Source organism: Papilio xuthus, unplaced genomic scaffold (assembly GCF_000836235.2).
Source record: "Papilio xuthus unplaced genomic scaffold, Pxut_1.1 DF825946.1, whole genome shotgun sequence".
In the NCBI taxonomy this organism is placed as follows: Eukaryota; Metazoa; Arthropoda; class Insecta; order Lepidoptera; family Papilionidae; genus Papilio; species Papilio xuthus.
The window spans coordinates 14250285-14274360 of record NW_013532703.1 but is presented as its reverse complement, the minus strand read 5'-3'; the positions used below and the strand labels follow the sequence as shown (position 1 = coordinate 14274360).

At 34.8% G+C, this 24076-nt stretch overlaps 8 protein-coding genes across 14 annotated transcripts in view; 1 reads left to right on the top strand and 7 right to left on the bottom strand.

The window, feature by feature from the left end:
- The window catches only part of kcc (solute carrier family 12 member kcc), a 185846-nt gene that overhangs the window by 96580 nt on the left and 65190 nt on the right, over nucleotides 1–24076 (top strand). The window lies entirely within an intron of this gene.
- LOC106123983 (trypsin CFT-1-like) lies at nucleotides 2959–4651 on the bottom strand. The gene is made up of 4 exons (XM_013320417.1): nucleotides 4545–4651; nucleotides 3988–4156; nucleotides 3395–3650; nucleotides 2959–3302 (listed from the first exon to the last, which is right to left on the bottom strand). The coding sequence occupies exons 1-4, from the start codon at nucleotides 4597–4599 to the stop codon at nucleotides 3006–3008; spliced, it is 777 nt and encodes a 258-aa protein (XP_013175871.1). The 5' UTR covers nucleotides 4600–4651; the 3' UTR covers nucleotides 2959–3005.
- On the bottom strand, nucleotides 6182–8672 carry LOC106123989 (trypsin CFT-1-like). The gene is made up of 4 exons (XM_013320423.1): nucleotides 8579–8672; nucleotides 7976–8141; nucleotides 7415–7670; nucleotides 6182–6514 (listed from the first exon to the last, which is right to left on the bottom strand). Exons 1-4 carry the CDS (start codon nucleotides 8625–8627, stop codon nucleotides 6218–6220), a joined length of 768 nt encoding a protein of 255 aa, XP_013175877.1. The 5' UTR covers nucleotides 8628–8672; the 3' UTR covers nucleotides 6182–6217.
- LOC106123980 (trypsin CFT-1-like) lies at nucleotides 9626–11139 on the bottom strand. The gene is made up of 4 exons (XM_013320413.1): nucleotides 11034–11139; nucleotides 10612–10777; nucleotides 10270–10522; nucleotides 9626–9968 (listed from the first exon to the last, which is right to left on the bottom strand). Exons 1-4 carry the CDS (start codon nucleotides 11122–11124, stop codon nucleotides 9672–9674), a joined length of 807 nt encoding a protein of 268 aa, XP_013175867.1. The 5' UTR covers nucleotides 11125–11139; the 3' UTR covers nucleotides 9626–9671.
- LOC106123982 (trypsin, alkaline C-like) lies at nucleotides 11870–13990 on the bottom strand. The gene is made up of 4 exons (XM_013320416.1): nucleotides 13925–13990; nucleotides 12991–13159; nucleotides 12511–12763; nucleotides 11870–12326 (listed from the first exon to the last, which is right to left on the bottom strand). Exons 1-4 carry the CDS (start codon nucleotides 13980–13982, stop codon nucleotides 12030–12032), a joined length of 777 nt encoding a protein of 258 aa, XP_013175870.1. The 5' UTR covers nucleotides 13983–13990; the 3' UTR covers nucleotides 11870–12029.
- Nucleotides 15784–17321, bottom strand: LOC106123987 (trypsin, alkaline C-like). The gene is made up of 4 exons (XM_013320420.1): nucleotides 17217–17321; nucleotides 16735–16903; nucleotides 16388–16643; nucleotides 15784–16122 (listed from the first exon to the last, which is right to left on the bottom strand). Exons 1-4 carry the CDS (start codon nucleotides 17263–17265, stop codon nucleotides 15829–15831), a joined length of 768 nt encoding a protein of 255 aa, XP_013175874.1. The 5' UTR covers nucleotides 17266–17321; the 3' UTR covers nucleotides 15784–15828.
- On the bottom strand, nucleotides 18672–20400 carry LOC106123981 (trypsin CFT-1-like). Of its 2 annotated transcripts, none has more exons than XM_013320415.1 (4): nucleotides 20294–20400; nucleotides 19768–19936; nucleotides 19312–19567; nucleotides 18672–19131 (listed from the first exon to the last, which is right to left on the bottom strand). In XM_013320415.1, the coding sequence occupies exons 1-4, from the start codon at nucleotides 20340–20342 to the stop codon at nucleotides 18835–18837; spliced, it is 771 nt and encodes a 256-aa protein (XP_013175869.1). In that variant the 5' UTR covers nucleotides 20343–20400; the 3' UTR covers nucleotides 18672–18834. The 2 variants fall into 2 exon arrangements, with proteins under 2 accessions (XP_013175869.1, XP_013175868.1); XM_013320414.1 differs by having other exon boundaries at nucleotides 19768–19942; nucleotides 20294–20390.
- On the bottom strand, nucleotides 21336–22999 carry LOC106123988 (trypsin CFT-1-like). Its single transcript, XM_013320421.1, has 4 exons — nucleotides 22891–22999; nucleotides 22497–22665; nucleotides 21867–22122; nucleotides 21336–21671 (listed from the first exon to the last, which is right to left on the bottom strand). Exons 1-4 carry the CDS (start codon nucleotides 22937–22939, stop codon nucleotides 21378–21380), a joined length of 768 nt encoding a protein of 255 aa, XP_013175875.1. The 5' UTR covers nucleotides 22940–22999; the 3' UTR covers nucleotides 21336–21377.

Here is a 24076-nt window from a genome sequence, read left to right as displayed (position 1 = left end):
ATTGCTACATTTAAAAAAAAAGCTATTATGTTATCGTCAATAACCCTTTATCAATATGAAATAAAAAAACAATATATACGTATTGTAATAAATAATTATTATCACTTAAATATAATTCCAAATTATACGCCACGTGAAAAGTCAAAAACATTTGCTAATTGAGTAACATAAAGTTGAATTAGGCAATGACTATAAATTATTCGGAAATTGATTAAAGCTAATTTAAAATCGATATAATATTTAATTTTAAAACCGAAAATAGAGTAACAAAGCTAACATACATGAGCTAAATGGAAATACGTAACATATCAAACACAGAGGGTCGTTGTTAAAACATAATTAAGAAGAATAACGCTACTCTGACGATTCACGAGTTGAAATTATTAAATGTTAAAAACGTCACATCGTAGTACGCACGGAGTGGTATGAACGTTTCAAAATAATAACCACGTAGCAAAAAGCTAATCTCGCGTACCGGCTATGTCGCTACGCTTGGTAATGTCCGAATGAAATTTAAATGAGTTTTGTGGACTTTGCAAATTATTAACATGCTTTTTTGCTACCACTAATTTCATTTTAGAAAACCTAAAAGCAAACATGCGAGTAGTAGGTAGTAGTAGGTATTTTTATAACCTGGGTTCCTTCAATAGAAAATAATGTGTACCGATCATCGAGCACATAGCCTTTTACCAACAAGTGTGTTTACGTGCAACACACTTGTATTAAAAAAAAAAAATGTAAAACTCTTTTCGTGTCTCGTAAATGTAAATCGATTATTAAAATTGAATATACTTTACCTGAGCACGGTGTTAAAATTGATTTAATATTTAATAACACTGCGGGAAGGTCGCACACGTTGAGGTAAAAATAGCGGTCCAAGGGCGTGGCCTTGATGATGCGACGATTGAACGACATTCACATGAGAGCCCTTTATAATTCATAGCATACTAAAACACAAACCAAACATGCACATTAACAGAGCTGTAACGTAATAGGTTTTTCATTATTAATTCACCGATAAAATTCTTCATCGTCTAGAAAATGATTATTTCATTACATAAGAGTGCTCTACATTCCAACATAGTTGCGTTTTACGACGTTAAGTGAGGATTGAGTAAAAAAAATCCCTGTATACATCCGTTGTGTTCTTTACTATAAAGAAATCGATAGGATAACGTTAATTTGTAGGTCTGGATTATGTATAAATTTTGAAAACTTGTCTATATAAGTAAATAATTTAAATTAGTTTGCTACGACTAGGGTAGTTGTTTTTTAAAGGTAATTTTCACGGCTAAGTCCGTGGATGCCCGCCTTTACGCTAGGTCGGGGCGGAGAGCGCCAACGGGCGCGGCTGAATACCTGGATCGATTTTCACTTGAACTTGCCGAGGTTCGTGTGTGTTTCGACATTGAAGATAATTTTATAGTAATGTAAGGTACGGTCAGGGCTGTTTTCAAGGCTCTTCTATTTTCTAATTTGTATCTTTCTGTAGTACTTTGTTCTGGTTTTATTATTTCGAATACACAATCATTCTATCTAATACAATCTAACGCTGATACTAACGCAATACCTTGACTTTGAACTATATCGTAACATCTCCAAGAGAGGTGTAGCCACTATACTTACTAGGAACACATGTGTGTAACATCGCTACCAATATCTGCTAATATAAACAAAGATAGTAAAGCAAGCATTTTAGGTACACCGGATATGAGGGCGACAATGTTAATGGCAAAAAAAGTCCTATTGGGTCGATCGATCGGTGTACCGATAGGCCCAACGAAAAACGTTCGTTTAATTAAATAAACAAGTAAAAGAGTATTAATTATTTTGGTATTACATGTATACTAGTAATCATAACTTTTGATGTTGCTTAAACAATTAAAAACGTATTTCTGCTTTTGATTATTTGACTACTGTAAGCGAAGATTACTCTTTCTTTACGAAATCCGTTTCGTTCTAATTTTCTCGAAAAAATCGATATCTGTTATCTGTAAAGTTGGTTTGCAGCTGTATTAATAAATATTTATTATTATTGGATTACTTTACAATCAATGTGCGTGACAAATACACGATAATTACTTACATATTTGATAATCCAATTCAATTTTAATGGCATAGAATAAACCGAAGTGTACACGATTATTTCGCTATATCTTATAATAACTATAGGTTATTCTATTCTACTTATTCTTTGTCTGGTTTTACCAATTTACACAACAGTCAATTTAAACAATAGTCAAACTTTTGGTGTTTCGTATTGTAACTCCGTTTGGCGTTTTCGTTCATAAAATTTCTCAATAACTTACAATTTGATAATGAATAATTTTGCTTATCGTGTCAAATTATCTTTAATAAGTCTTATTAGTATCTATATAAAATATAATCTAGTAGCTTCTATCAATTTCTAATTTTATAATATCTAATCAGGAACATCAGTGTGATATAATGCATCTCAACTTCAAAGAAGTGCTATTATTTTTCTATTTAAAGCTCATCGTAGCCTTAGTAAAACCTCTTCCTATTTACTCAAGAAGTGTCTGGGGAAATTATGGAATAAGGGATTTTTCCTTATTACCTTTATGAATTTTAATTTGTAGATCACCAAAATTTTCTCTTAGTTTTGGTTCCAAAAAATTTTTTTACTGTAACTTATTTTGTTACTTTCTATTTCAGGTACGTGTAATAATTCTAACAAAGCCTGTTCAACGTAGCAAATCGTGGGCGTACAATACAGGTAAGGTAATAATTATTCCTAAAGTAGATAATCCACCAACGTCAATGATCTGATCCCTAATCAGATTTAAAACTAGCGTAACCTGTATATACAACATCATACCTTATTTTATATAAAGTTAAAGAAATGTATTCATTTTACTAACATACTATATATAACCTTTGGATTTGATGAACATGTTGTGATGTAAACATATGTGTATCTAAATACGTATATGAATATTCAAGAAAAACAATATGCTCTATAATTTATTGCGTTCAAAAACACATTAGGCATTAGCTTGGATCCAAGAAGTAAAGCGTGAAACTCGAGTATTAACGCCGGGGTAGCGGGCGAGAGCGCACTTCTCTCCCCAGGAACAGACGCCAACGACGACGTTATTGTGCAGTAAGGGACCACCGGAGTCTCCCTGGCACTGGTCACGACCTCCCACGTTCAGCCAACCGGAGCATAACATGTTTTCTGTGATTTGTTCGCCAAGTTCGTTGTAGCGACTCTTGCAAATACTCTGGTTGATTGACCAAATTTGGACGTGACGTAGTTGCTCAGACGTAGTGCCGTTTACCTGAAAATGAACAATTAAATTGTTTATTACTCTAACATTCCTAGACAAAGTGAAATGAAAATTTTGCTTTGGTAATTATGACTGCTACTGACCGCTGTTAGACCCCATCCTACAGCCCAAACGGCTTGGTTATCTGCAAGATTGTAATTGACGCCCGCAATGCTACCGGCGCGCACTCGGTTGTTGTACACGAATGGAGTGGCAACGCGCATTATGGCTAAGTCGCTATCGAAATGTTCATAATCGAAGTTAGGATGAATGATTATCTGAGCGGTATTGTGAACATCGCCACCGGTGTTGGCGAACGACGACCCAACACGAATGCGCCATCTTGCCGCCGAATCACCGCTGAAAATAGAATTTTCTTTAAGAGTTATAATACTACCAGTTGCTTTTATGTTAAGGTTAGATTAGCAATAAATTTAGCTCCAACTCGTAATAGTATTATTCACGTTTCTCAGAATTATAATAGCCTTATTGAGCCTAGGATTCTACAAGTATGGGGTCAAATGCAATAGAGTTATTGCACATGATACTATTAAGCAATAAATCTAAACAAATTTCAAAATTTTATAAAGCTAAGTTAGCATATTTGTGAAGCTAAATTGATTAATAAACAAAATCCCTGTATGACTGAATTACTAGTAAATCTCCTTAACAAGTGTTGATAATTCATCAAACTTACTAAAAGCAATGAGCCGCTGAAAGAACCGCTCGATTAGTAATTATAGTACCACCACATGATTGTGTATATTGCTGAAGGTTCCAAGAGAACAAGAGAGATGCCGCAAATGGGTATCTATCTATAGTGGTTATTGACCCACCTATAATCCTTTGCTGTTTTCCAGGAAATGCTGAAAAAAAACATAGACAAGATGATTTTACTTTTTACTTCTTACTTATATTGTAAATGCGAATGTTTAGATGGATGAATGTTTGTTCGAAGGTATCTCCAGAACGACTGAACGAATCTCACTGAAATTTGACATAGATGTAGAACATAGTCTAGAATAACAGGTAGGCTACTAATTATGTGTATTTTCAATTCCGCGCGGGTGGATACGCGAGCAATATTTAATAACCGTTTTAAATGATCTCACAGATTTTATATTTTATTTTATAACAGGCTATTTTTATATTGGATTAATCTTGCAGGTGTTCTATCTAAATATTAATTTAATATATGGTGCGGCGATAAGTCGTAAATTATTAATATGCGAAGTAATAAATAATTTAACTCACCCAAAACTGATGCAAGGCCTATTATCAGGAAAATGATATTGTAAAATACACGCATCTTTGCGTTATACGATTCTTAAAACTGAAACTGTACAATAGCGTGTTGTTTCTAGCGATCAATTTATATTAATTGCATTTGCACTTATAGATAAAAATTTCAAGAGCTTTATAGAAGCAATTATTGGAAATATTTTTCAAGTACCTGAAATTTTGATAAGATGATAAATAAAGGTGCTACCGAAACGTATCTCTTCTATGACAAATATTAATTAGTTGTGACACATTGATTTTTAACAGTTACTCACCGTGTTCTAGTTTCTGTGACCAAAAATCTTAAGCTAAATCGTTTTATCTCTGTTTTGTCAAAGATAATGAGTGAATTCTGGTCTTAAAAACTTACGTTTTGTTGTATAACTACCAAAACAAAACCAATTCAATTCTGAAGCGCCAATATTCTAAGGATTCATTTAGACTTAAGCCGGAATTGTACAAACTGTATAGCGCTCTCATGTATTCCCATACATTTGTCTCGCTCTAAAGCGACTGTTTAACATTGGTACGATTCCGGCTTTTGTCTAAAAATCCTTAACAGTTAGGAGTACCTACGGACTATCGATATCACTCGGTTGTAGATTCGATTGCTGTTATAACAATACTTTAGCGTATTGGGAATCGTTACAATATATAATGGTAAACTAAAAAAATGATTTCTTTTTTTGTAAAAATTGTTTGTGACTGGTATAATGCTTTGATTGTAATTGTTGAAACTTACTTTCTTGAGCTAAAACAAAATTTTATCTGTTGTAAACAAAATTTAAATTAAACCAGTTTTTTAATTTATTAGTTTTATTCCTTCCTATAACTTTGACTTAATAAACACCAGACCCTATCAGAATCTTTATGGTTGTATATTTGAACCAGATTTATTATTAGTTCAATAACTTTATTTGGCTAAGTAACACATAAGTAAACAAACCATTAAGAACATAAACAAACTTATGTTCTCGTAAATAAATTGATGTAACATAATTAATTGTTATTTCTCAATTTATATGCCTATCTTTCCTACGAACACTTAATTCCCTGTCTTAAATTTATCATTTAATGTGTTATTTTATGATGATTATGAAATCATGTATCTATAATAAAATAAATAAAATTTTATAATCTAAATAATACGATTCTATCTTCCTGATTACTGACAACAGGTGTACAAAAATTGCCTGCCTAGCAACTAAAATAACTCAAAGGTTAAGTTGCAAATCGAATGTTGATGAGATATCTGAATGCAACAAGCTCCATTGCACACCACCAATCTTTGAGTTTTAAACTCGCAAAGTTAATCTCAGAGAGGTTTTGTTTATTTCCTCGACCTGTCCACCTCTACTTTTCTTTACAACTTAACTTAACTTTCATGTTCAATGGCTATTACTTCAATAACTCTAGGACATTTACCGCCATCCTGTAGGCGTATCCATATTAACTTAATTACTTTAAGTACGAATTTTCTATTGTCGTTCAATCCTTAATCGAAGAAATAAAAGGCTCTTGACAGACGGGCGGACAGCCAAGTGATCCGTTATAAAGGTTCCGTTTTTTCCTTTGGAGTTACGGAACCCTAATAAGTAAAAATTTCCTTTTTTAAAAACGATTTTATTTAATTAGAATAAATAATCTTAAGCGTTAGCTTGAATCCATGATGTGTAGTTTGAGATGCGAGCGCTAATACCGGGGTACTGGTTGAGAACGCATTGCTCGCCCCATGAGGTTACACCGACGATTACATTGTTGTGTAGAAGGGGACCTCCAGTTGTACCCTGGCACTCCTTGCCACGGTACGTGTCGAGCCAACCGGAGCACAACATCACTTCACTTGGGTACATTGACAGGGCCCAGTAGATGTTTCTGCATGTTGCCAAGTTGATATGGTTAACTTGGATTTGTCTCAATCTCTCAGTAACTGTTGCGTTAGCCTAAAAATATTAAAGAACTTAACCTATTTTTTTTATATCAGAAGGTGGCAAACGAGCGAGCGGCCACCTGAAATCGCTGAAATAGCGAAGTAACCGTTGCCCACAGATATACGCAATTGCATATGCCGTTGCCTACCTTTAATCGACGGAGGAGAGGATGCACAGAAAGAAAATATTTTCCCCTTCCATGCATCCTCTCATCCGGAAAGTCCACTTCCACTTCCCATCCTTTCCTTATAACAATAAGGGTGGAAAGGCAAAGGGGACTAAATTAGGCCACCGGGACGCCCACTCATCAGACGAAACGCGGAATTGCTTCCACTTGACGCCTGTCTTCTGTGTGGTCGTGGTATTTCGCCGGGCGAGCCGGGCCAAGTCGTGCGAAGATGTTAAAGCGGGCTCTACCACTGTTAAAACTTAACCAATATCTTTCACAAACCACATAATTAGGGATAAGTTAGGCAACTTTTTTCAATTTAGGAATTAAACGAATATTCTGAATTTATGTGCTACATTTACGATGCTGTGCGAGATTTAATAATCGTAAAAACTCTGTATTTTTCCGCTCATAATAAATTAAATATACTTTGTTATTATTTGGATACAAAATAATGTTTCAAATATATATGTAATTTTTGGTGCATACGTTACGACTGATTAAAAAAAACTAATTTTATGAAGATGAATACAATAGTGTTTTGATTAAACTCAAAATGAAATTGCAATTGTAATGAAAGCGTTAAAAATATTAAGCTATATCTGATTATTGGTGACATATGCTTACTATAAGTTACCGAAAAAAGAAAAAATCAGGTATAAATGCCAAGACTGGAAGACGGAGAGAAGAAAAAAAAGAATTGGCAAATAAAAAAGAGATCTTATTTCGAACGTAGTACTTACAGAGCTTTTACCCCAACCAACAGCCAACAGAGGTTGGTTGTCACCGACGTTGTAGTTAGGACCAGCAATGGCGGCGGGACGTACTCGGTCACTGTACAAGAATGTTGATGCTGACTGCAGCAGGGATACGTCAGCTTCGTAGTAGAAAGGATTGAAATCAGGGTGATTCATGATACGGAATGTCGTGTAGACTGTACCACCGCTGTTAGCGAAGTCAGATCCCAAGCGAATCCTCCACGCGTAAGTTGCATCACCACTACCAAAGAAAAAAGAATAGCTATTAAAACTTGATAGTGCACTTTAGACTATTTAAGAAAAAAAATTGAATATGAAACTTTTTATGAATTTACGTCCCTATTTCGCTTAAGCGTGTAAATGCTGCACCCAAATATTTCAAATATGGCGAAGCGTTAATATAAATGTTAATTAAATGTTATTTAAAAAATACGACTTTTTTTTAACATAGAAGTCTGAAATAAATGAGTGATCACAGCTTTACCAAGTAAAATATTAATAGGAATAAATAAAGAAAAAATAAAATTATTACTAAATCAAACCTACATAAAACAGTGAGCTGCAGATAACACAGTCCTGCTGTTAAGAACAGCACCAACACAAGTTTGAACATATGCCGCCAAGTCCGCGCTGTACAAGAGTGATGCAGTGTATGGATGGCTTTCGATTGAAGTCTCCACTCCGCCTACTATTGGATGAATGACCTTGTTGCCTGCGATATTAAGAATTATTTGATTATTAAGATGTCTCTGGTGGTTTTAAAATGATGAAACATCAATTGCAATTACAGCAGACCACTTAATGATACATATAAATATTCATCTAATTAATGATCTTACTAATATTATAAATGCGAATGTTTGAATGGATGGATGTTGGTTCGAAGGTATCTTCGGAACGGTTAAACTAATTTGATAAAGTTTAGCACACATGTAAAACATAGTCTGGAAGAAAACATAGGCTAATAATTACGTTTTTTTTTTAAATTCCGCGCTCACGGAGTTGCGAGCGACAACTAGTATAATTGTAAAAAGGTACACTTTAGACATTGCGTTTATTCGTCACTGTTAACCTAGATATCAGTCTTTCCACAATATCACGTCTTACAACCAACCGGCGAAAGCGTAAGGCAATTAATTCAAGAAATACCTGCAACGGCAACAATGCCAACGGCAAAAAGAGTAACTAGGGCGCGCATTTCTATTCTTCTCACTAAAACTGCTCACTGGATTTTCTAGACATCAACTTTTATAGAAACAAATAATCCTTTGGTGGTTTAATCTCGAGATAAGCCAGTATTAAAGATAAAATTTGATATCTACTACTGGATTAGAAGTTATTGTAAAAAGTATTCATTACAAGGGTTACTAGCCTATGAAATAAAAATGTTAGATTGCCAGTTTTAGACATTATTAGTAAGAATCGTTTAGAGCGAATGGCGCGATGTCGTTACCAATTCAAGTGTGAGGTTGATTAGTGAGGAGACATAAACGTTGACATTTTAATAAGGCTAGTGTTGCGCCAAAACACCGGCGCAGTATCGGACTATCTTCCTAATACAAGTGATTATTAATTCCTCTAAAGTAAGCGTTTCGGGATATCAATCTATACCAACATCAAGATATCAATAGGCTAGAGAATTAGAAATATATTTATTAGTAGAAGCGGTCCAGTTAATTGTAGTTAAAGTGGAATTTGAGAATTGAATATAAAACGATCATTATTCTTCTATATCAGAATTTTTTCGAAGAATATTTTATATATTCCTTTAAAATGTATGCGTGTCAGTTTAATACTAATAATGAATGAGGAAAATAAAATATAGAGGATAAATATTTATAATAAAAAGCACGAATAATTATTGTCTTCATTATTTTAATTTGTTCATATATTATCGTATCATTACAGCATTTTATCTCCATTATTATAAAAACCAAAATCCAGATGAGTATGTCTTAAAGTGCGAATGTAGAACAGGACATAGATGAGACCGGCATAGGACTGGAAGTAATGTTGTAAAAGATAAATTGTCTATGCCAGCACTAGATAAATACAGGCTAACATGATGACGATACAATTCATGGGATGAGAATACTAATACTAGGGTAATAGCTAAGAATATATTTCTTGCATTGTTTTGATTCAGCACCTATGGCTTCTATACAGGTGTTTCTTATACATTAAAAAAAGACTACGCTTGTTTAGTACTTCATTTTTATTTTAATTATTTACAATCTTGATATTACGCGTTAGCTTGAATCCATGATGTGTAGCTGGAGATGCGAGTACTGATCCCAGGGTAGTGGTTGAGGACGCATTGCTGACCCCATGATGTTACGCCGACGATGACGTTGTTGTGTAGCACGGGGCCACCAGCTTCGCCTTGACACTCCTTACCTCGGTACGTGTCAAGCCAGCCGGAGCACATCATGTCCGTTGTTGGGTACATCGCAAGTATAACGTAAATGTTTCTGCACGTGTTCATGTTGATGTAATTTACTTGAATCTGTCTTATCCTCTCAGAAGCCGTTGCGTTAGCCTGAAAGATTTCTCATTTATTACTAAAATTATAAATGCGAATATTTGTATGGATTAATGAATGTTTGTTAGAAGATAGCTCCAGAACGGATGTAAAGATGTCGCCTAAATGTATTACAGACTTGGATCATAGTCTGGAACAAAATATAGTCTAACTCTTTTTTTTTAATTCCGCGCAGATGGAGTTACGGTAAACTATTTAATTAAGACTCGCATATTTTACTCCATCTAATATTTGGAAGAATAACCACGTTTAAAGACTTAGATGAAGCACTACAGTAAAAGTTAATGATGCGACTTACTGAGCTTTTACCCCATCCCACAGCCAGAAGTGGTTGTGTGTCTGGGACGATATAATTGGGTCCTGCGATGCTGGCGGGGCGAACGTTGTTACTGGTCAACACCGAGGCGGAGTGCAAAAGAGCTATGTCATTGTAGGAATAGAAAGTGTTGAAGTCGGGATGATTAATGATACGGGACGTGATGTGGACGATGCCACCACTGTTGGCATAGTTAGAACCAACCCGTATCCGCCATAAGAGAGTATCATCTCCACTGAAAAATAAAAAGTTGTGCTGCTGACATATAAGATAGCAATTGTATACCTCAGTATTTTAACAGGGAAGTGAACAAGAAATTCTTACTAAAAACAGTGTGCAGCGGACAACACAGCTCTGCTGTTAAGAACAGCACCAACACAACTTTGAGTGTAGAAAGCCAAGTCAGCGGTGTACAAGAGTGCTGCTGTGTATGGATGATTATCAATAACAGTTTCTACTCCTCCTACGATTACATTGAAGTCCTTTTGGCCTGCGAAATTAAAGGAATTAATACATATATTATTTAGTTCATACTCAGTAAGTTAAAAACCAATTGTTTGAAAACAAATATTGGAAAGAGTTTATGTACATAATTCTGCGTCTCAGACACATGTTAATTTCAATGTTTTATCGTAATTTTTTGGTTATTTGACCACTGATCAATTACTATTGTCGTAAACTGTGATCCGTGATTTATTTTTCTTTTTTTGATATTCAAAGTAATTAGGAAACTTAATATTTCATACCTGTGACGGCCGCAATGCCAACGGCAAGAAGAATGACTAGAGGCAAGGTCCGCATTTCTAACAGATACTGCTGTATGATATACGGCAGCATAACTTTTATAAATACAGGTAATCGTCTTCACTGCTTATTAAGATAAGCTGACGTCACAGATAATAACTGATAGGTGTCTTACGGTAGAATCTATAATTATAAATAGGAATCATTCGGTAATGATAAATGAATTACATATTATTAACTAGCTGTCGCCCGCGACTTCGTCCGCGCGGGATTAAAAATAGATGTTGGCCGATTCTCAGACCTACTCAATATGCTCACAAAATTTCATGAGAATCGGCCAAGCCGTTTCGAAGGAGTATGGAAACGAAAATTGTGACACGAGAATTTTATATATAAGATGACAAGAAGACATGGAAGTGATAAAAAGTGTCACGATAGGCGTGTTTATTATTTCGGATACACTTACTTGTTTCTTCTAATTTATAGGAAAATGTGTCGATTACAATAAGAAAGTTAAATTAACAAAAAAATCCATTGTTTCCTGAATGAAAAGCATAGAAATGGTGCAAGGTCAATGTCCAAAGTCCATACTTACTCGATAGTATACCCGAGGATAAGACATGAGTCTACACTCGCTAAATTTAAATAACTTAAAGAAAAGCACTTGTTAAATAAATTGTAACCATTAACGTAAATTATTTGTATTAATATAACCTGATTTAATAATTTACAAGCTATGTTATACAAACCTGCAGTCAAACTGCGTAAGCAATTTTGCGGGGCATAGTATAAAACTGTAAATCATTGTTGCATCCAAGGAAAATAAAACGCTTTTAACTAGTGTTATCGATTATTTTAATGATTATAATAAATTCACTTTCAATGCTTAAGAAGCTGAAGCTACCACATTCAGCGGTGTCATATTAAATTAAAATAACAAGGCAAAAATTATAATCCAAAAATTGCTGCGTATTTTAAAACAGTGATCTTACAAAAATTTAAGCATTAGACTGAATCCAGGTAGAATAGTATGAAACACGCGTATTAATTCCAGGGTATCTAGGATTAGCACATTCAAGCCCACCAGAACATACACCAACAACAACGTTGTTGTGGAGGAGAGGGCTGCCCGAATCTCCGCTGCACTGGTCGCGGCCGCCGACGTCAAGCCAGCCGGAGCACAACATGTAATCCTCGATGTACACGTCAACGTGTGCATAAAGTTCTCTGCATTTGTTTTGATTTATAGTCCATATCTGAACGTGACGCAGTACCTCTGATGCTGGTCCTCCGTGCTATTCGAAAAATAGTAATAGCAATCGTCAATTTTTAAGTAGACTTCTATAAATTTACTGAACTTTCAATTTCTTCAAAATTAATAGCAATAATTAATTTTGGCTTATTGCTATTTTATAATTGTAGTACCAGAATATATTTCATACAAATAAAAAAACATAACTATTAAAAATACAAACTCACATAAATGTTACCCCATCCGATAGCCCAAACAACTTCATTGTCTCGAAGGTTGTAGTTAACGCCAGCAATACTGGCAGGTCTTACGTTGTCATTGAACGCGAAGGCAGAAGTAACTTGCAAAATAGCAATGTCGTGGCGTCCTTCTCTGTGCTCGGGATGAATGATGATTCGGCTAGTGCTATGAACGACGCCCCCACTATTGGCGTACGTAGATCCAACACGACTGCGCCACCTATATTCTAAATCTAAGTAGCTACAAAAAAAAAGTTCATAACATACAAATATAAATACCCAATGAATTTATCAAAGAAATTTTTGTAAGCTAATTCTTTTTTATCCGACTCTGCAGAGTAATACACATGATATGTAAAGATTGCGTTCATATGTTCATTGCATTGTGCTCCAGAGGTCTAAACGGACTGTCCAGATTTGTAAAAATGCTTGTGGTAATGTGGTGGTGTAGTCACATAAATTACTTACTAGAAACAATGACCAGCGCTCAAAATAGATCTGTTATTCAAGATAGTTCCACCGCAAAGTTGTATGAAAGCTGTACTGTCAAAAGAATACAGCAAAGAAACGCTAAACGGATACTCTGAGATAGTTGTTTCCGATCCGCCAACAATCCTTTGCGGATTCCTATGGCCAGCTGCAAAAAAGCAATAATTTATAACACCGTTTCATAATTTTCGATGCTTACAATTAAATTCCTAAAATTTCCTGCAGTACGTTGTTTATCTATCTTGGACAAAGACATTTTTTTCTGTTAAAACTACAATCCCAGTGTTGTGAGGGAGAATTTATTGCCTGCATGAGTTGCTACTGTTTTGGAATTAATTACCGTGCACCAAACCAACTAACATCCATTAAAGAAATTAGTCATAGAATTTATCATACACATTATATCAAACAACATAAAATAAGCACAAATTAATGTACGGAAAGACAATCTTTATCTATTTTAAAAACCGGAAGCGATAAAATGTTTAATTGGTTTTGTACTATAGAGGCGCATCAAATTATTTGAACTTGCGTGAAATATTGACACCGGAAATGAGTGTTTAGCTGTTTCTACCTATATTATTTATAACGGCGCAGTTTTATTATTAGATAACTTGGCCTCAAGATGCGAGAGATTTTCTGTTCCTAACCGCGCACTATACTCTTAAACTGAGCCCCGAAATACGCTTGCTTTACATCGACTCATCATTTTAATAGTCGTCAGACCGTATACGGGGAATCACCGCAATGAAATTGCGCCCCTGTTTAACCAATTAAAAGAAAAACGCACTTAAAGTAATTAAATAAATGCTTATTCTTGAGTTTAATTCTACATTGAAAACATTAGATGTGGGATTTCATTGTATAGTCAAATAAATATATATTTAAAAAGAAGAATACAATTTATTTTTACCTGCCACTACAGCCAAGCCCAAAGCCAAAATGAGTAGGCTTATACGCATTGTGGACATTTGAGAAACTCTTTGTACCAAAATATTGTATCTCATATTTATACAAAAGTGGTTGTCGATATGATTTTAATCAGAACTTGAACTGTATGATAATTAAAAAGGACTAGATAACATTCGATCTTATAATGAAATGTCATTCTAACAGATTCTTCGTGATAATAGGACTGAAATGGATGTTATGAATACTTTCCAATTTAAATTATATTTGAATTAAATCTGCTAAGAAATCTGTAGTATATCGCATACCGTTATACATGTCTTTTCCGAATACGATGTATATATGATAATATATTTTTAATAAAGCGCCTGTAAAAAAACATTAGCAGGAGACGTATTTGTGACACAAAACTATTAAACTTTTTTACCTTAAATTAAGGAAAAGGCTGAGTTGCTTATTGCTTTTGAATGTACTTAAGAGAACAGAAACTATCCCTATTAAACTGTTTCCTATCAAGCATTATAACATGATACACTAGCGGTTGCCCGCAACTTCGTCGATACATAAATCACTTTTATTACTCCTGCACACACAAGCCGTTTCGGAGATCACCCGTGTGATATACGATTATATACAATTATTATTTTTCTCGCATTTTATTATCAAATGGTTTAGATCTTTTATTGACTCGAAAAAAGAGGTATGGTTTTTCATCATGATAAAGCTACTGAGCAACATTTATCCCTTTTTTTGTTATAATCGACAAGAGGTTCAGGGTACATACGTATTGGCACGCCAATTTTATTTATCAATGAAGATACAGCAATGAAACTTTAGTAAGTGGAGGAGTCCTCGAGGAGTGTATGCGCGTAAAGTATGTATTGGAGTTTCTTATTTGGAAAGAAACGTTTTACATTTTCATTAAAGTTACTGTAATTATTATAAGATACATTTGGAAACAAAAAAGAAATCGTACATTTTATTTTAGAAGGGTCCATTGTTCGTAAGATATGTAGTCGTTATTGATAAGACAGGAAGCAAATAGAGTATTTTTCAGAAACTTATAATCCAGTGATATTCTAAGGAAGATAAATAGGTTGAGATAAACGGCTTTATTGGATTATAATAAGTAAAATATTTCCGGTCATTTTTTGATAAAGCGCTATTGAATGCTTATAAATATTTTTTATCCCCATATACTCGTAAGCGTCTGTACTTTTCAGTTTTACCTTCAGAATAATTATTGGAAACGATATATAATTCTTTTTTCAAAATTTTGTAACTTTGAATTACACATGTCCTTTAAAAGATATTTGTAAAGATAAGGGGACCGAAAATGGTAACCTTTAAAGTGTATTTTTAATACATAAACATAGTTTTCTACCACTAAGAACACCAGCTTTATTGTAAAGTATAATCGTAGAATATTTGTAGGGATTATCAAGCATAGTTTCGGGGACTGATATTTATGCTCTCTCGGTCAAAATCATAAAGATTCATCACATCTCCAGCATGACTACACAAAGAAGATTAAACTGATATAAAAACGGCTAAGCACTCACGTATATTCGTCCGGTGGCCGCACCGATTAGTTTCGAGCCCATCGGGGACCCTTCATCCCGATGAGTGGTACTGGTATTATTTCGCTTCATACGTGAGTGTTTAGCCGTTTCTATATCAGTTTAATATAATAACTCACGAAAGTTTGAATAATTTAATAACAAAGAATATTATTATTGATTTTATATTTTTAGCTATATCTCTTACACTTCTCATTACCAGTGGAATCTTTCTAATTCTGGCTCAGATAAGTTTTATAAGGATTTGAAAGGAAAGTTTTTCGTCGATATATAAAGAAAGAAAATTGTTTCATGTTTTAATCATATTTATTTTTGAAAATATAATAACTTATGCATTAGACTGGATCCAGGAGGTGTAGCGAGAGACACGCGCATTAACACCAGGGTAGTTAGCCAGAGCACATTCGTGTCCCCAAGAGCATACACCGACGACAACACCGTTGTGGATGAGAGGACCACCAGAGTCTCCTTGGCATTGGTCGCGACCGCCGACGCCGAGCCAGCCGGAGCACAACATGTTTTCGGTGACAACACGTCTAGCGGCATAACGTTGCCTGCATGTGTTTTGGTTGACAGTCCAGACTTGTACGTGACGTAGTTGCTCAGAGCTTGGTCCTTTGAACTGTGTAAAAAATTGGACAAGAATTATTAAACAGACCCCAGATAAGTACAAAGCGAGAGTAGTTTCCAAGGGCACATGAAAGGGTTCCGAATGTTTATTTTACTGTGCAATACAAGACGTAAAACAGAATTTAAAGAAAACCATTAGAAAGGTGAAAACTACGCAAAAACAGTATGTCAGTAAAATTTAAAATTTGATTTTTGGGTTCCAAAAATCTATTGTGACTCATTGAACAAATTTATATGATTTATAAATTCGTACTTACAGAAGTAGCGCCCCATCCGATAGCCCAGACAACCTGGTTATCAGCTAGGTTGTAGTTGGAGCCCGCAATGCTTGCAGCGCGCACATTGTTGTTGAACGCGAAGTTAGTAGAAGAGCGCAAAATAGCAATATCGTTGTTCTCATTGCGGGGATCGTAGTTGGGATGCATGATGATTCTGTTAGTGTTGTGGACTACTCCACCGCTGTTGGCGTTTGTAGATCCGACGCGGATGCGCCACATATTGGCTGTGTCATGGCTGCAATTTTGAAAAAAAAATTAGCAAGGTATTAACCAAATTATTTTTAAACTCTTATGTGTATAGATTTTTGTCAGAATTTTATACTTACAGGAAACAATGAGCAGCAGAGAGAATAGCTCTGTTGTTCAAGATGCTTCCACCGCAAGCCTGCCAGTAGGTAGTACCACCCCATGAATACAGCAAGGAAGCTCCAAATGGGTACTGTCCGATGGTAGTTACCGATCCTCCAACAATCCTTTGAGGATTTCTGGGGACAGCTGCAATAATACCATACATTAGTCACAATCTCATATTTTCCTATTCTTATTCATTTTGTATAGTAGGAAGTTGATCATTACTTATTTTTAATGCCAATTTATGCTTCGTCTATATTGAGTCTTATGAATTGAAATATGAATTACTGTGATTTGTACTAGACAGTAAAACTTGTTAGAAATTATCCCTCAAATTACATACAATATCAATTGAAGTGTTATTTCGATGTCGAAAGTCGGAACCGATGACATACTTGAAGTACATATGGACACAAAAACCACGCGATAGTAAATCTAGATCAAATATATAACGTACCTGTGGCCACGGCCAGGCCTAAGGCCAACAGCAAAACACTAAACTGCATGTTGAAACTTTGAAGAGACTGTACCAAATGACGCTCTAACCCTCATATTTATACAAAAGTTAAATACGATACGACAATAATCAGATAATCATTTCGCTTAATTTTAAGATAATTATAATTTGAATTAGATTATACTTTCTGTCGTATTTTACGTATTTATACTAATATTGATTATACGTCATTTTTGTGGAAGTTTTGGAAATCCCTACTAGTCTCTAATTCATTTGCAATATTTGAAAAAACTCAAAACTGTGATTGGATTACTTACAAATACAAGGTATGCTTAGCTATTATTCGACAAAACGGTCTTTTTTACATTTTTTAATCGACACAGTTACTGTTGGTTTCTGAGACTAAAATCTCTGTATGTAATATAACGCCATAACTGTCATTACAGATATAAGATCTTTGTCAATACAGATATAAAAATATGTTTTATCGGGACCTTTGGTCTCGGTGACTCACGGTTACTTGTTTTAGATAATAAATTACGTTTTGCTACAATAAATAAATTAAGAAAGCGTCGGTGGCTCAGGGGTTAAGCACTTGACTTGCAATCTGCAGGTCCCGGGTTCGAATCCCGCCATGTACTAATGTGTTTTTCTATTTCTGATTTACATATGTACATTTATCCGACGTTCTTACGGTGAAGGAAAATCGTGATGCAACCTGCACATCTGAGAAGAAATTCAAAGATACATATGTGTGAAGTCAACCAACCCGCACTTGGCCAGCGTGGTTGACTATGGCCTAATCACCCCTAACATAGGGTAGGCTCCGAACTCCTCAGTGGGGACGTATAGTAAGCTGATGATGGTGATGATGAAATAAATTAATAATTGAAAATCAATTTTATTGTAGATCTCCTAATGAAAACATTCCTTTCAACATTTCTCCAGTGGCGATGGTAGCTTTTGGTTTTCAGTGGTTCGAAATGAAATACATTTTAAAAGACTTTTAATGTCACTGACCCTAGGGAAGCGAGCGTATTGCCAACCTAATTTCTTTACTTATTTACTTTTTAGCTTGTCAAAACTAACTTTCATATGGGTCAAGTACATAAATGTCCTCTCTAAATCTTAATAAGATGGTTACACTCTGGGTGGTCTCTCGGTCACTCCCAGAAATATCGGTGGATTATTTCTTCTGACCATATATTAATAATGGATTTAACTAAAGATGTGTTCAAATGTGAGTCAAATCCACTTCGATCTTTAAAGTGTCCTAAACATCAATGAATTAGGTAAGTTAACCATTGTATATAGTTCTTACATTTCAGGTCAACATATAGTATCGCTAACAATATATGCTACAAACAGTCCAGTTTTTTTGGGATATTATAATAAATTGAATCAGGTATATATCATAATATATCATATATAATCAGGTGATTAAGAAAATCACCATTTAATTTGTTCATACAATAACATATATTATAACCGTCTTTTAGGTAAACACATTGCGAAGAAAAGTATTACGAAGTATTGTGATAATTTATTGATAACCATTATAATTTATGTCCAACCGTAGACATACAAAATGATTATTGGGGAATATGATGCAATATTTCTAGGCGTTTGCTTGAATCCAAGAAGTGTAGCGTGAGACACGAGCATTTACGCCAGGGTAATTGGGATGGCCACATCCAAGACCCCACGAGCATACACCGACGACAACGTTGTTGTGGATGAGGGGACCTCCAGAGTCGCGTTGGCACTGGTCGCGACCGCCGACATCAAGCCATCCGGAGCACAACATGTTGTCCGTGATTGACAGTCCTCTTGTTGCATATCGTTGTCTGCAAATGGTTTGGTTGATTGTCCAGATTTGGACGTGACGAAGTACCTCAGTGCTTGGCTCGTTAAGCTGTTCACAAAAAAAAACTTTTGATAACAATATCAATGAGCACAATATTGCGATATGTTTACAAATTTACATATTCCAAGTGAAGCTACAATTTCCTATAGAAAAACATCGATAAGTGCTACAAATAAAACATTTTATAGTTAAACCAAAAATATTACCCTATTGTAAACTTATACTTACAGCTGTTGCACCCCATCCGATTGCCCAAACAACTTGATTGTCAGCAAGGTTGTAGTTTGAACCGGCAATACTTGCAGCGCGCACATTGTTGTTGAAAGCAAAAGCAGAAGAAGCACGCAGAATACAAATATCATTGTCCTCAATTTGGGGATTGTAGTTGGGATGCATGATTATTGTGTTAATACCGTGAACGACGCCGCCACTGTTGGCGAAAGTGGACCCGACACGGATGCGCCAAGTGTTGGGGACATGATTTCTGAAAATATAATAAAAGACACATAAACGATTGAACATTTTAAAGATATTTTTTCTATTCTTGTCATCTTTTCTACGTCTTTCTTATGGTCATCGTGAATTACACTTTAAAGGCACAAAGGCAGAATCAGAGACACGTTTCAAGTAGTTTAGGTAGATTATTAATAGCTTATTCCAATATAAAAAATTGGTTATACATACAGGAAACAATGAGCAGCCGAGAGGATTGCTCTATTATTCAAGATAGTTCCACCACAGTTCTGCCAAAAGGTCGAACCATCGTAAGTAATCAGCAGCGCAGCTCCAAACGGATACTGTGTAATAGTGGTCTCAGTACCACCTACTATTCTTTGATTATCCCTTTGACTTGCTGCAACTAAAAATCTTATTTTAACTTCTACTACTTAAATGATGCAATATATTATATTCATGGCGTATTTGGGAAATTTAATCAATTAAATTCATATTTTAACACACATAAGAAAGTTAATACTATATAGTAGACTAGCTGGCGCCCGCGACTCCGTCCGTGCGGGATTAAAAATAAATGTTGACTGATTCTCAGACCTACTCAATATACTCACAAAATTTCATGAGAATCGGTCAAGCCGTTTCGGAGGAATATGGTAACTAATATTGTGACACGAGAATTTTATATATAAGATAAAGACTTTCAGTTGCTGCACCAGCGGAGTAGTAGTAGACATTAAAACAAATTTTTTCTCACCTGCTACGACACTCAGGCCTAAGGCCAACAATATGAAGCTGACGCGCATTGTGAAATTCCGAAAAACGTTATACCAAATGACTGTTAGCTTCTGTGAAGCCTACATTTATACAATAGTTTATGGCGTAAATTTTGATATCAGATATGATTTTGATTTAATTTGAAGATAACTCTTACTAATGAGATAAAAATTCAGAACCTACAGGAAATAACTTTAAATTTGTCCTAGACCATATGTTGCTTATTTATATTTGCTGATGTCCATGGGCGTCGTTGAACACCTCGGTGTTCCTGCTGCTCGTTTGCCTCCTTCTGTTATAAAAAAGAAAAAATATGTGGATACATCCATGTTTCAACAACACACTATTGTATAATTTTTGTTACACCCATACAACATCAAGATTCACTATGCCACTAAATTAGCTTTTTGTTTTAATAATGAACCGTAAGATTCCACTGCCGAAATACACAAACAGATCCACCCCACTCAATGTAAAAACGGAAAACAATACGGATACGATTAATAAGAATTCAATCATTAATTAATTAGTGGGAAATACAACGTTTATCTACTTGAAACGGAAGCGATAAAGGTATAATTAAAATGATATTCATTTTTATATTGAAATAATATTAATACATGATTAATTTAAATATTATTATACTTAAAAAATTGTGAATGTAACTTATTTAACATCAAAAACAGTAGAAGTGGAAATTTTCACGGATTTTTTAAAACGTTTAAGCAGCATTAAGACATACTTCGGGCTTTAAAAGCTAAATACGAATTGCATTGCAATCCCTTTTAAACGAAAAAGGTGTGAAAAGTACTAAAATAATTATTAAAATTGATTACCCCGGCTTTTAATTTTCATTTCTATATATTTTTCTATTAATATCACTATCACAAAATTTTCTTTAATTTTCTGAACATAAGGTCAATTTTGTTTTTCAAAAATTTGCAAGATTTTATACAATCCCCATAGAAAGACGCCGACAGGCTTTTTAAAGCGGGTCAACAACGTAGGAACAGGTATTAAAGTAATGTTCTTTTTTTAAACAGTTTATTGGTGATACAAAAATTTTAGGCATTTGCCTGGATCCAAGGTGTATAGCTTGAAACTCGAGTATTAACACCAGGGTATTCAGCGCGCGCACATTCGTATCCCCAGGAGCATACACCGACGACAACGTTGTTATGGATGAGGGGACCACCAGAGTCGCCTTGGCACTGGTCGCGACCGCCGACGTCGAGCCATCCAGAGCACAACATGTTACCAGTGACCTCACGTCTTTCAGCATAACGTTGCCTACATGTAGCCTGGTTTACAGTCCATACTTGAACGTGACGCAATTGTTCAGACCGTGGTCCTTTGAACTGTTGAAAAAGATAAAAACTTTTGAGAATTTTAAAAAGGATTCTCAACCAAAAAACTTGTCTCTTGTTGTAGTACTAAAAGATTTAGCTTTTTATCTTTGCACACTGCAGCATTCAAGTCTCTTAGCATTCAAAAATTGATGACAATATGTAAGCAAGACTCAGAATAAAATAAATAAAGGTATTCATACTAACAGTCGTAGCACCCCATCCGATAGCCCAAACAACTTGGTTATCGATAAGATTGTAATTAGGACCCGCGATACTTCCAGGTTGCACGTCGTTGTTGAACGCGAAGTTAGTAGAAGCTCTTAGTATTGCGATATCATTAACGTAGGTGAAGTCGTTGTATTCGGGATGCATTATGATTTGGCTAGTGAGATGGACATCACCTCCGCTGTTGCCGTAAGATGAGCCAACACGGATGCGCCAATTTATCGCCGAGGTATAACTGTACATAAGAGAATAATTGAAAACATGCTACGTTGTAGGTGAATTGAACATTTACATTGTGATATCAAATAAGTAAACAGTACACCGGAACGTAAAAAAATCATGAAGGAAGACGTAAATTTGTACCAAAAGCATCATAAACCAAGAAATCTGTTCTAGCCATATTTGCCAACTCCAGATTTTTTGTATCATACGGTGGTAAATGTGCAAGCGGTTACCTAAATTCACCGAAATAGTGAAGAGGGCTCAGCCTATAAACATCTGCATTTTCAAAGATGTTGCCAATCTTTAAGTGTTGGAGAAGGGGACACAGAGAAAGAGTGTATTTTCCCTTCCTACGCCAATTCTCTTATCTTTTATAGTAATACTTACTAGAAACAATGAGCAGCAGAAAGAATAGCTCTGTTATTCAATATGGTTCCACCGCAAACTTGCCAGAAAGTTGTGACAACCGAAGAAAACAGTAAAGCAGCGCCATATGGATACTCTGATATAGTAGTTATTGAACCACCAACAATCCTTTCGGAATTCTTAGGAGCACCTGTGCAAGTAATTAAAATACTTAATCCACTACCACGAAACAAAAGACTATCAGCAAGAAACAAAAGCTACGCCAGGTTTCAATTGGAATATTTTAGTAGAACAGTTTATAATCGGTATATTTCACAATTGCATTTAAGAAAAGACAATGTTAATGTTGATTTGTTCCTTAGTGCTATGAGTGATCAAAGACATAGCAAATTCAAAGACAACAAAAATGTCTTACCTGTCGCGACGGCCAGGCCTAGTGCCAACAACAAAAGACTAATTCGCATTGTTGGCCTATGAGAAACTTTGTATCAAATGACAGTTAGCCTTCTTGTATTTGTATTTATACAAAGCTTAATAAAGTAATTTTAGATAGGGTAATCAGAGATATTTCATGATAATTTAGAGTTTTTATAATAATTGCGTAATGAACCAGATAAATTAAAACTCCCTATGAATCAATGTAACCCTTAATTCTTGAATGTGCTTTCAATGAGACATACAATTAAAATTGTCGAGTGAATATTCTCTACCTAAATAAATCTTAATATTGTTAGGAAAAAAATTCGGAAATGTGGCAGTGTATTGACCCAACACTAGCCTAACTAAAGGTCGACGTTTGTGTCCCCTCACAATTCATTCTAACACTGGACTTTGTAACGCAAGCACGTCATTCGCGCCAAAGGATTCTGTCTAAAATATGTACCTATTACTATACAATTTGAAATCGTTTATATGAATTACTTTTGTTACTGTTACTTTAGGAGACAGGATGCCACAAAGGGTTGAAGGCTAGTAAAAAAAGAATTCATTAGTAATAGACGAACTATTTGTTATTATTTCATAAGTTTAGTCGTATTTTAATTGCTTCTTTCACCCAGTTTGTATATAAATATATGTATTTATAAGTTAGTTTAAGAAGAAGTAGTGGATATTTTATTTTTAATTTCAAATTTTCGATTAAATTGCATCGATGGCTTTAATACGTTTATTCTATAATACGTAGATTAAAATGGATTTTCCAAATTATTTTATGGAGACGACTAGCTTTATCATCATTAAAAACCGGAAACGATAAGATTATTGGAATCAATTAGAATTAAATTGTTGTGCAATCATGATATTCATTTTCAGTGTATTATGGTCTAGGAAATAGACCAGGTACAAAATAATAAGCGGATATGATAATTTATACTTTCAATACCAGCTCACACTCTCAATATCTAGAAAATATATGTACAAAGTAATAGGAAAAAATCCTTTAATTTGTCTGTCTTTATATTTTAGCTTTTAAATGATAGCTTCTATTTTTAAAATATTTGCACTCTTTTAAAATACACGCAATCTGTGGTTCCTGGCTCTAACTCTGGAATTATAGAGAAGAAGTAATACGAGATTGAGACATATGTATTTGGTTACAATGT

Coding starts and splice junctions, on each gene's coding strand:
- LOC106123987 (XM_013320420.1), bottom strand. CDS start 17,265: ATGCAGTTTAGTGTTTTGCTGTTGGCCTTAGGCCTGGCCGTGGCCACA. Junction 16,904..17,216: donor AGGCCTGGCCGTGGCCACAG/GTACGTTATATA, acceptor GTATTATTGCAG/CTGTCCCCAGAAATCCTCAA. Junction 16,123..16,387: donor TCGGATGGGGCGCTACTTCT/GTAAGTACGAAT, acceptor TTTTTTACACAG/TTCAAAGGACCAAGCTCTGA.
- LOC106123980 (XM_013320413.1), bottom strand. CDS start 11,124: ATGCTGCCGTATATCATACAGCAGTATCTGTTAGAAATGCGGACCTTG. Junction 10,523..10,611: donor TCCGCTGCACACTGTTTTTA/GTAAGAATTTCT, acceptor TTTATTTTTCAG/TGGAGATGATACTCTCTTAT. Junction 9,969..10,269: donor TGGGATGGGGTAAAAGCTCA/GTAAGTCGCATC, acceptor GAAATCTTTCAG/GCTAACGCAACGGCTTCTGA.
- LOC106123983 (XM_013320417.1), bottom strand. CDS start 4,599: ATGCGTGTATTTTACAATATCATTTTCCTGATAATAGGCCTTGCATCA. Junction 3,651..3,987: donor TCAGCGGCTCATTGCTTTTA/GTAAGTTTGATG, acceptor TTCTATTTTCAG/CGGTGATTCGGCGGCAAGAT. Junction 3,303..3,394: donor TAGGATGGGGTCTAACAGCG/GTCAGTAGCAGT, acceptor GTTCATTTTCAG/GTAAACGGCACTACGTCTGA.
- LOC106123988 (XM_013320421.1), bottom strand. CDS start 22,939: ATGCGAATTAGTCTTTTGTTGTTGGCACTAGGCCTGGCCGTCGCGACA. Junction 22,123..22,496: donor TCTGCTGCTCATTGTTTCTA/GTAAGTATTACT, acceptor TCTTATGTACAG/TTATACCTCGGCGATAAATT. Junction 21,672..21,866: donor TCGGATGGGGTGCTACGACT/GTTAGTATGAAT, acceptor CTTTTTCAACAG/TTCAAAGGACCACGGTCTGA.
- LOC106123989 (XM_013320423.1), bottom strand. CDS start 8,627: ATGCGCGCCCTAGTTACTCTTTTTGCCGTTGGCATTGTTGCCGTTGCA. Junction 8,142..8,578: donor TGGCATTGTTGCCGTTGCAG/GTATTTCTTGAA, acceptor TTAATATCGCAG/GCAACAAGGTCATTCATCCA. Junction 6,515..7,414: donor TTGGTTGGGGTAAAAGCTCT/GTAAGTACTACG, acceptor TAATATTTTTAG/GCTAACGCAACAGTTACTGA.
- LOC106123981 (XM_013320414.1), bottom strand. CDS start 20,342: ATGCGCGTCAGCTTCATATTGTTGGCCTTAGGCCTGAGTGTCGTAGCA. Junction 19,943..20,293: donor AGGCCTGAGTGTCGTAGCAG/GTGAGAAAAAAT, acceptor TAAGATTTTTAG/TTGCAGCAAGTCAAAGGGAT. Junction 19,568..19,767: donor TCGGCTGCTCATTGTTTCCT/GTATGTATAACC, acceptor TTATATTTTCAG/AAATCATGTCCCCAACACTT.
- LOC106123982 (XM_013320416.1), bottom strand. CDS start 13,982: ATGTCCACAATGCGTATAAGCCTACTCATTTTGGCTTTGGGCTTGGCT. Junction 13,160..13,924: donor GGGCTTGGCTGTAGTGGCAG/GTAAAAATAAAT, acceptor GCTTTTTTGCAG/CTGGCCATAGGAATCCGCAA. Junction 12,327..12,510: donor TCGGATGGGGTAACATTTAT/GTGAGTTTGTAT, acceptor TTTTTCGAATAG/CACGGAGGACCAGCATCAGA.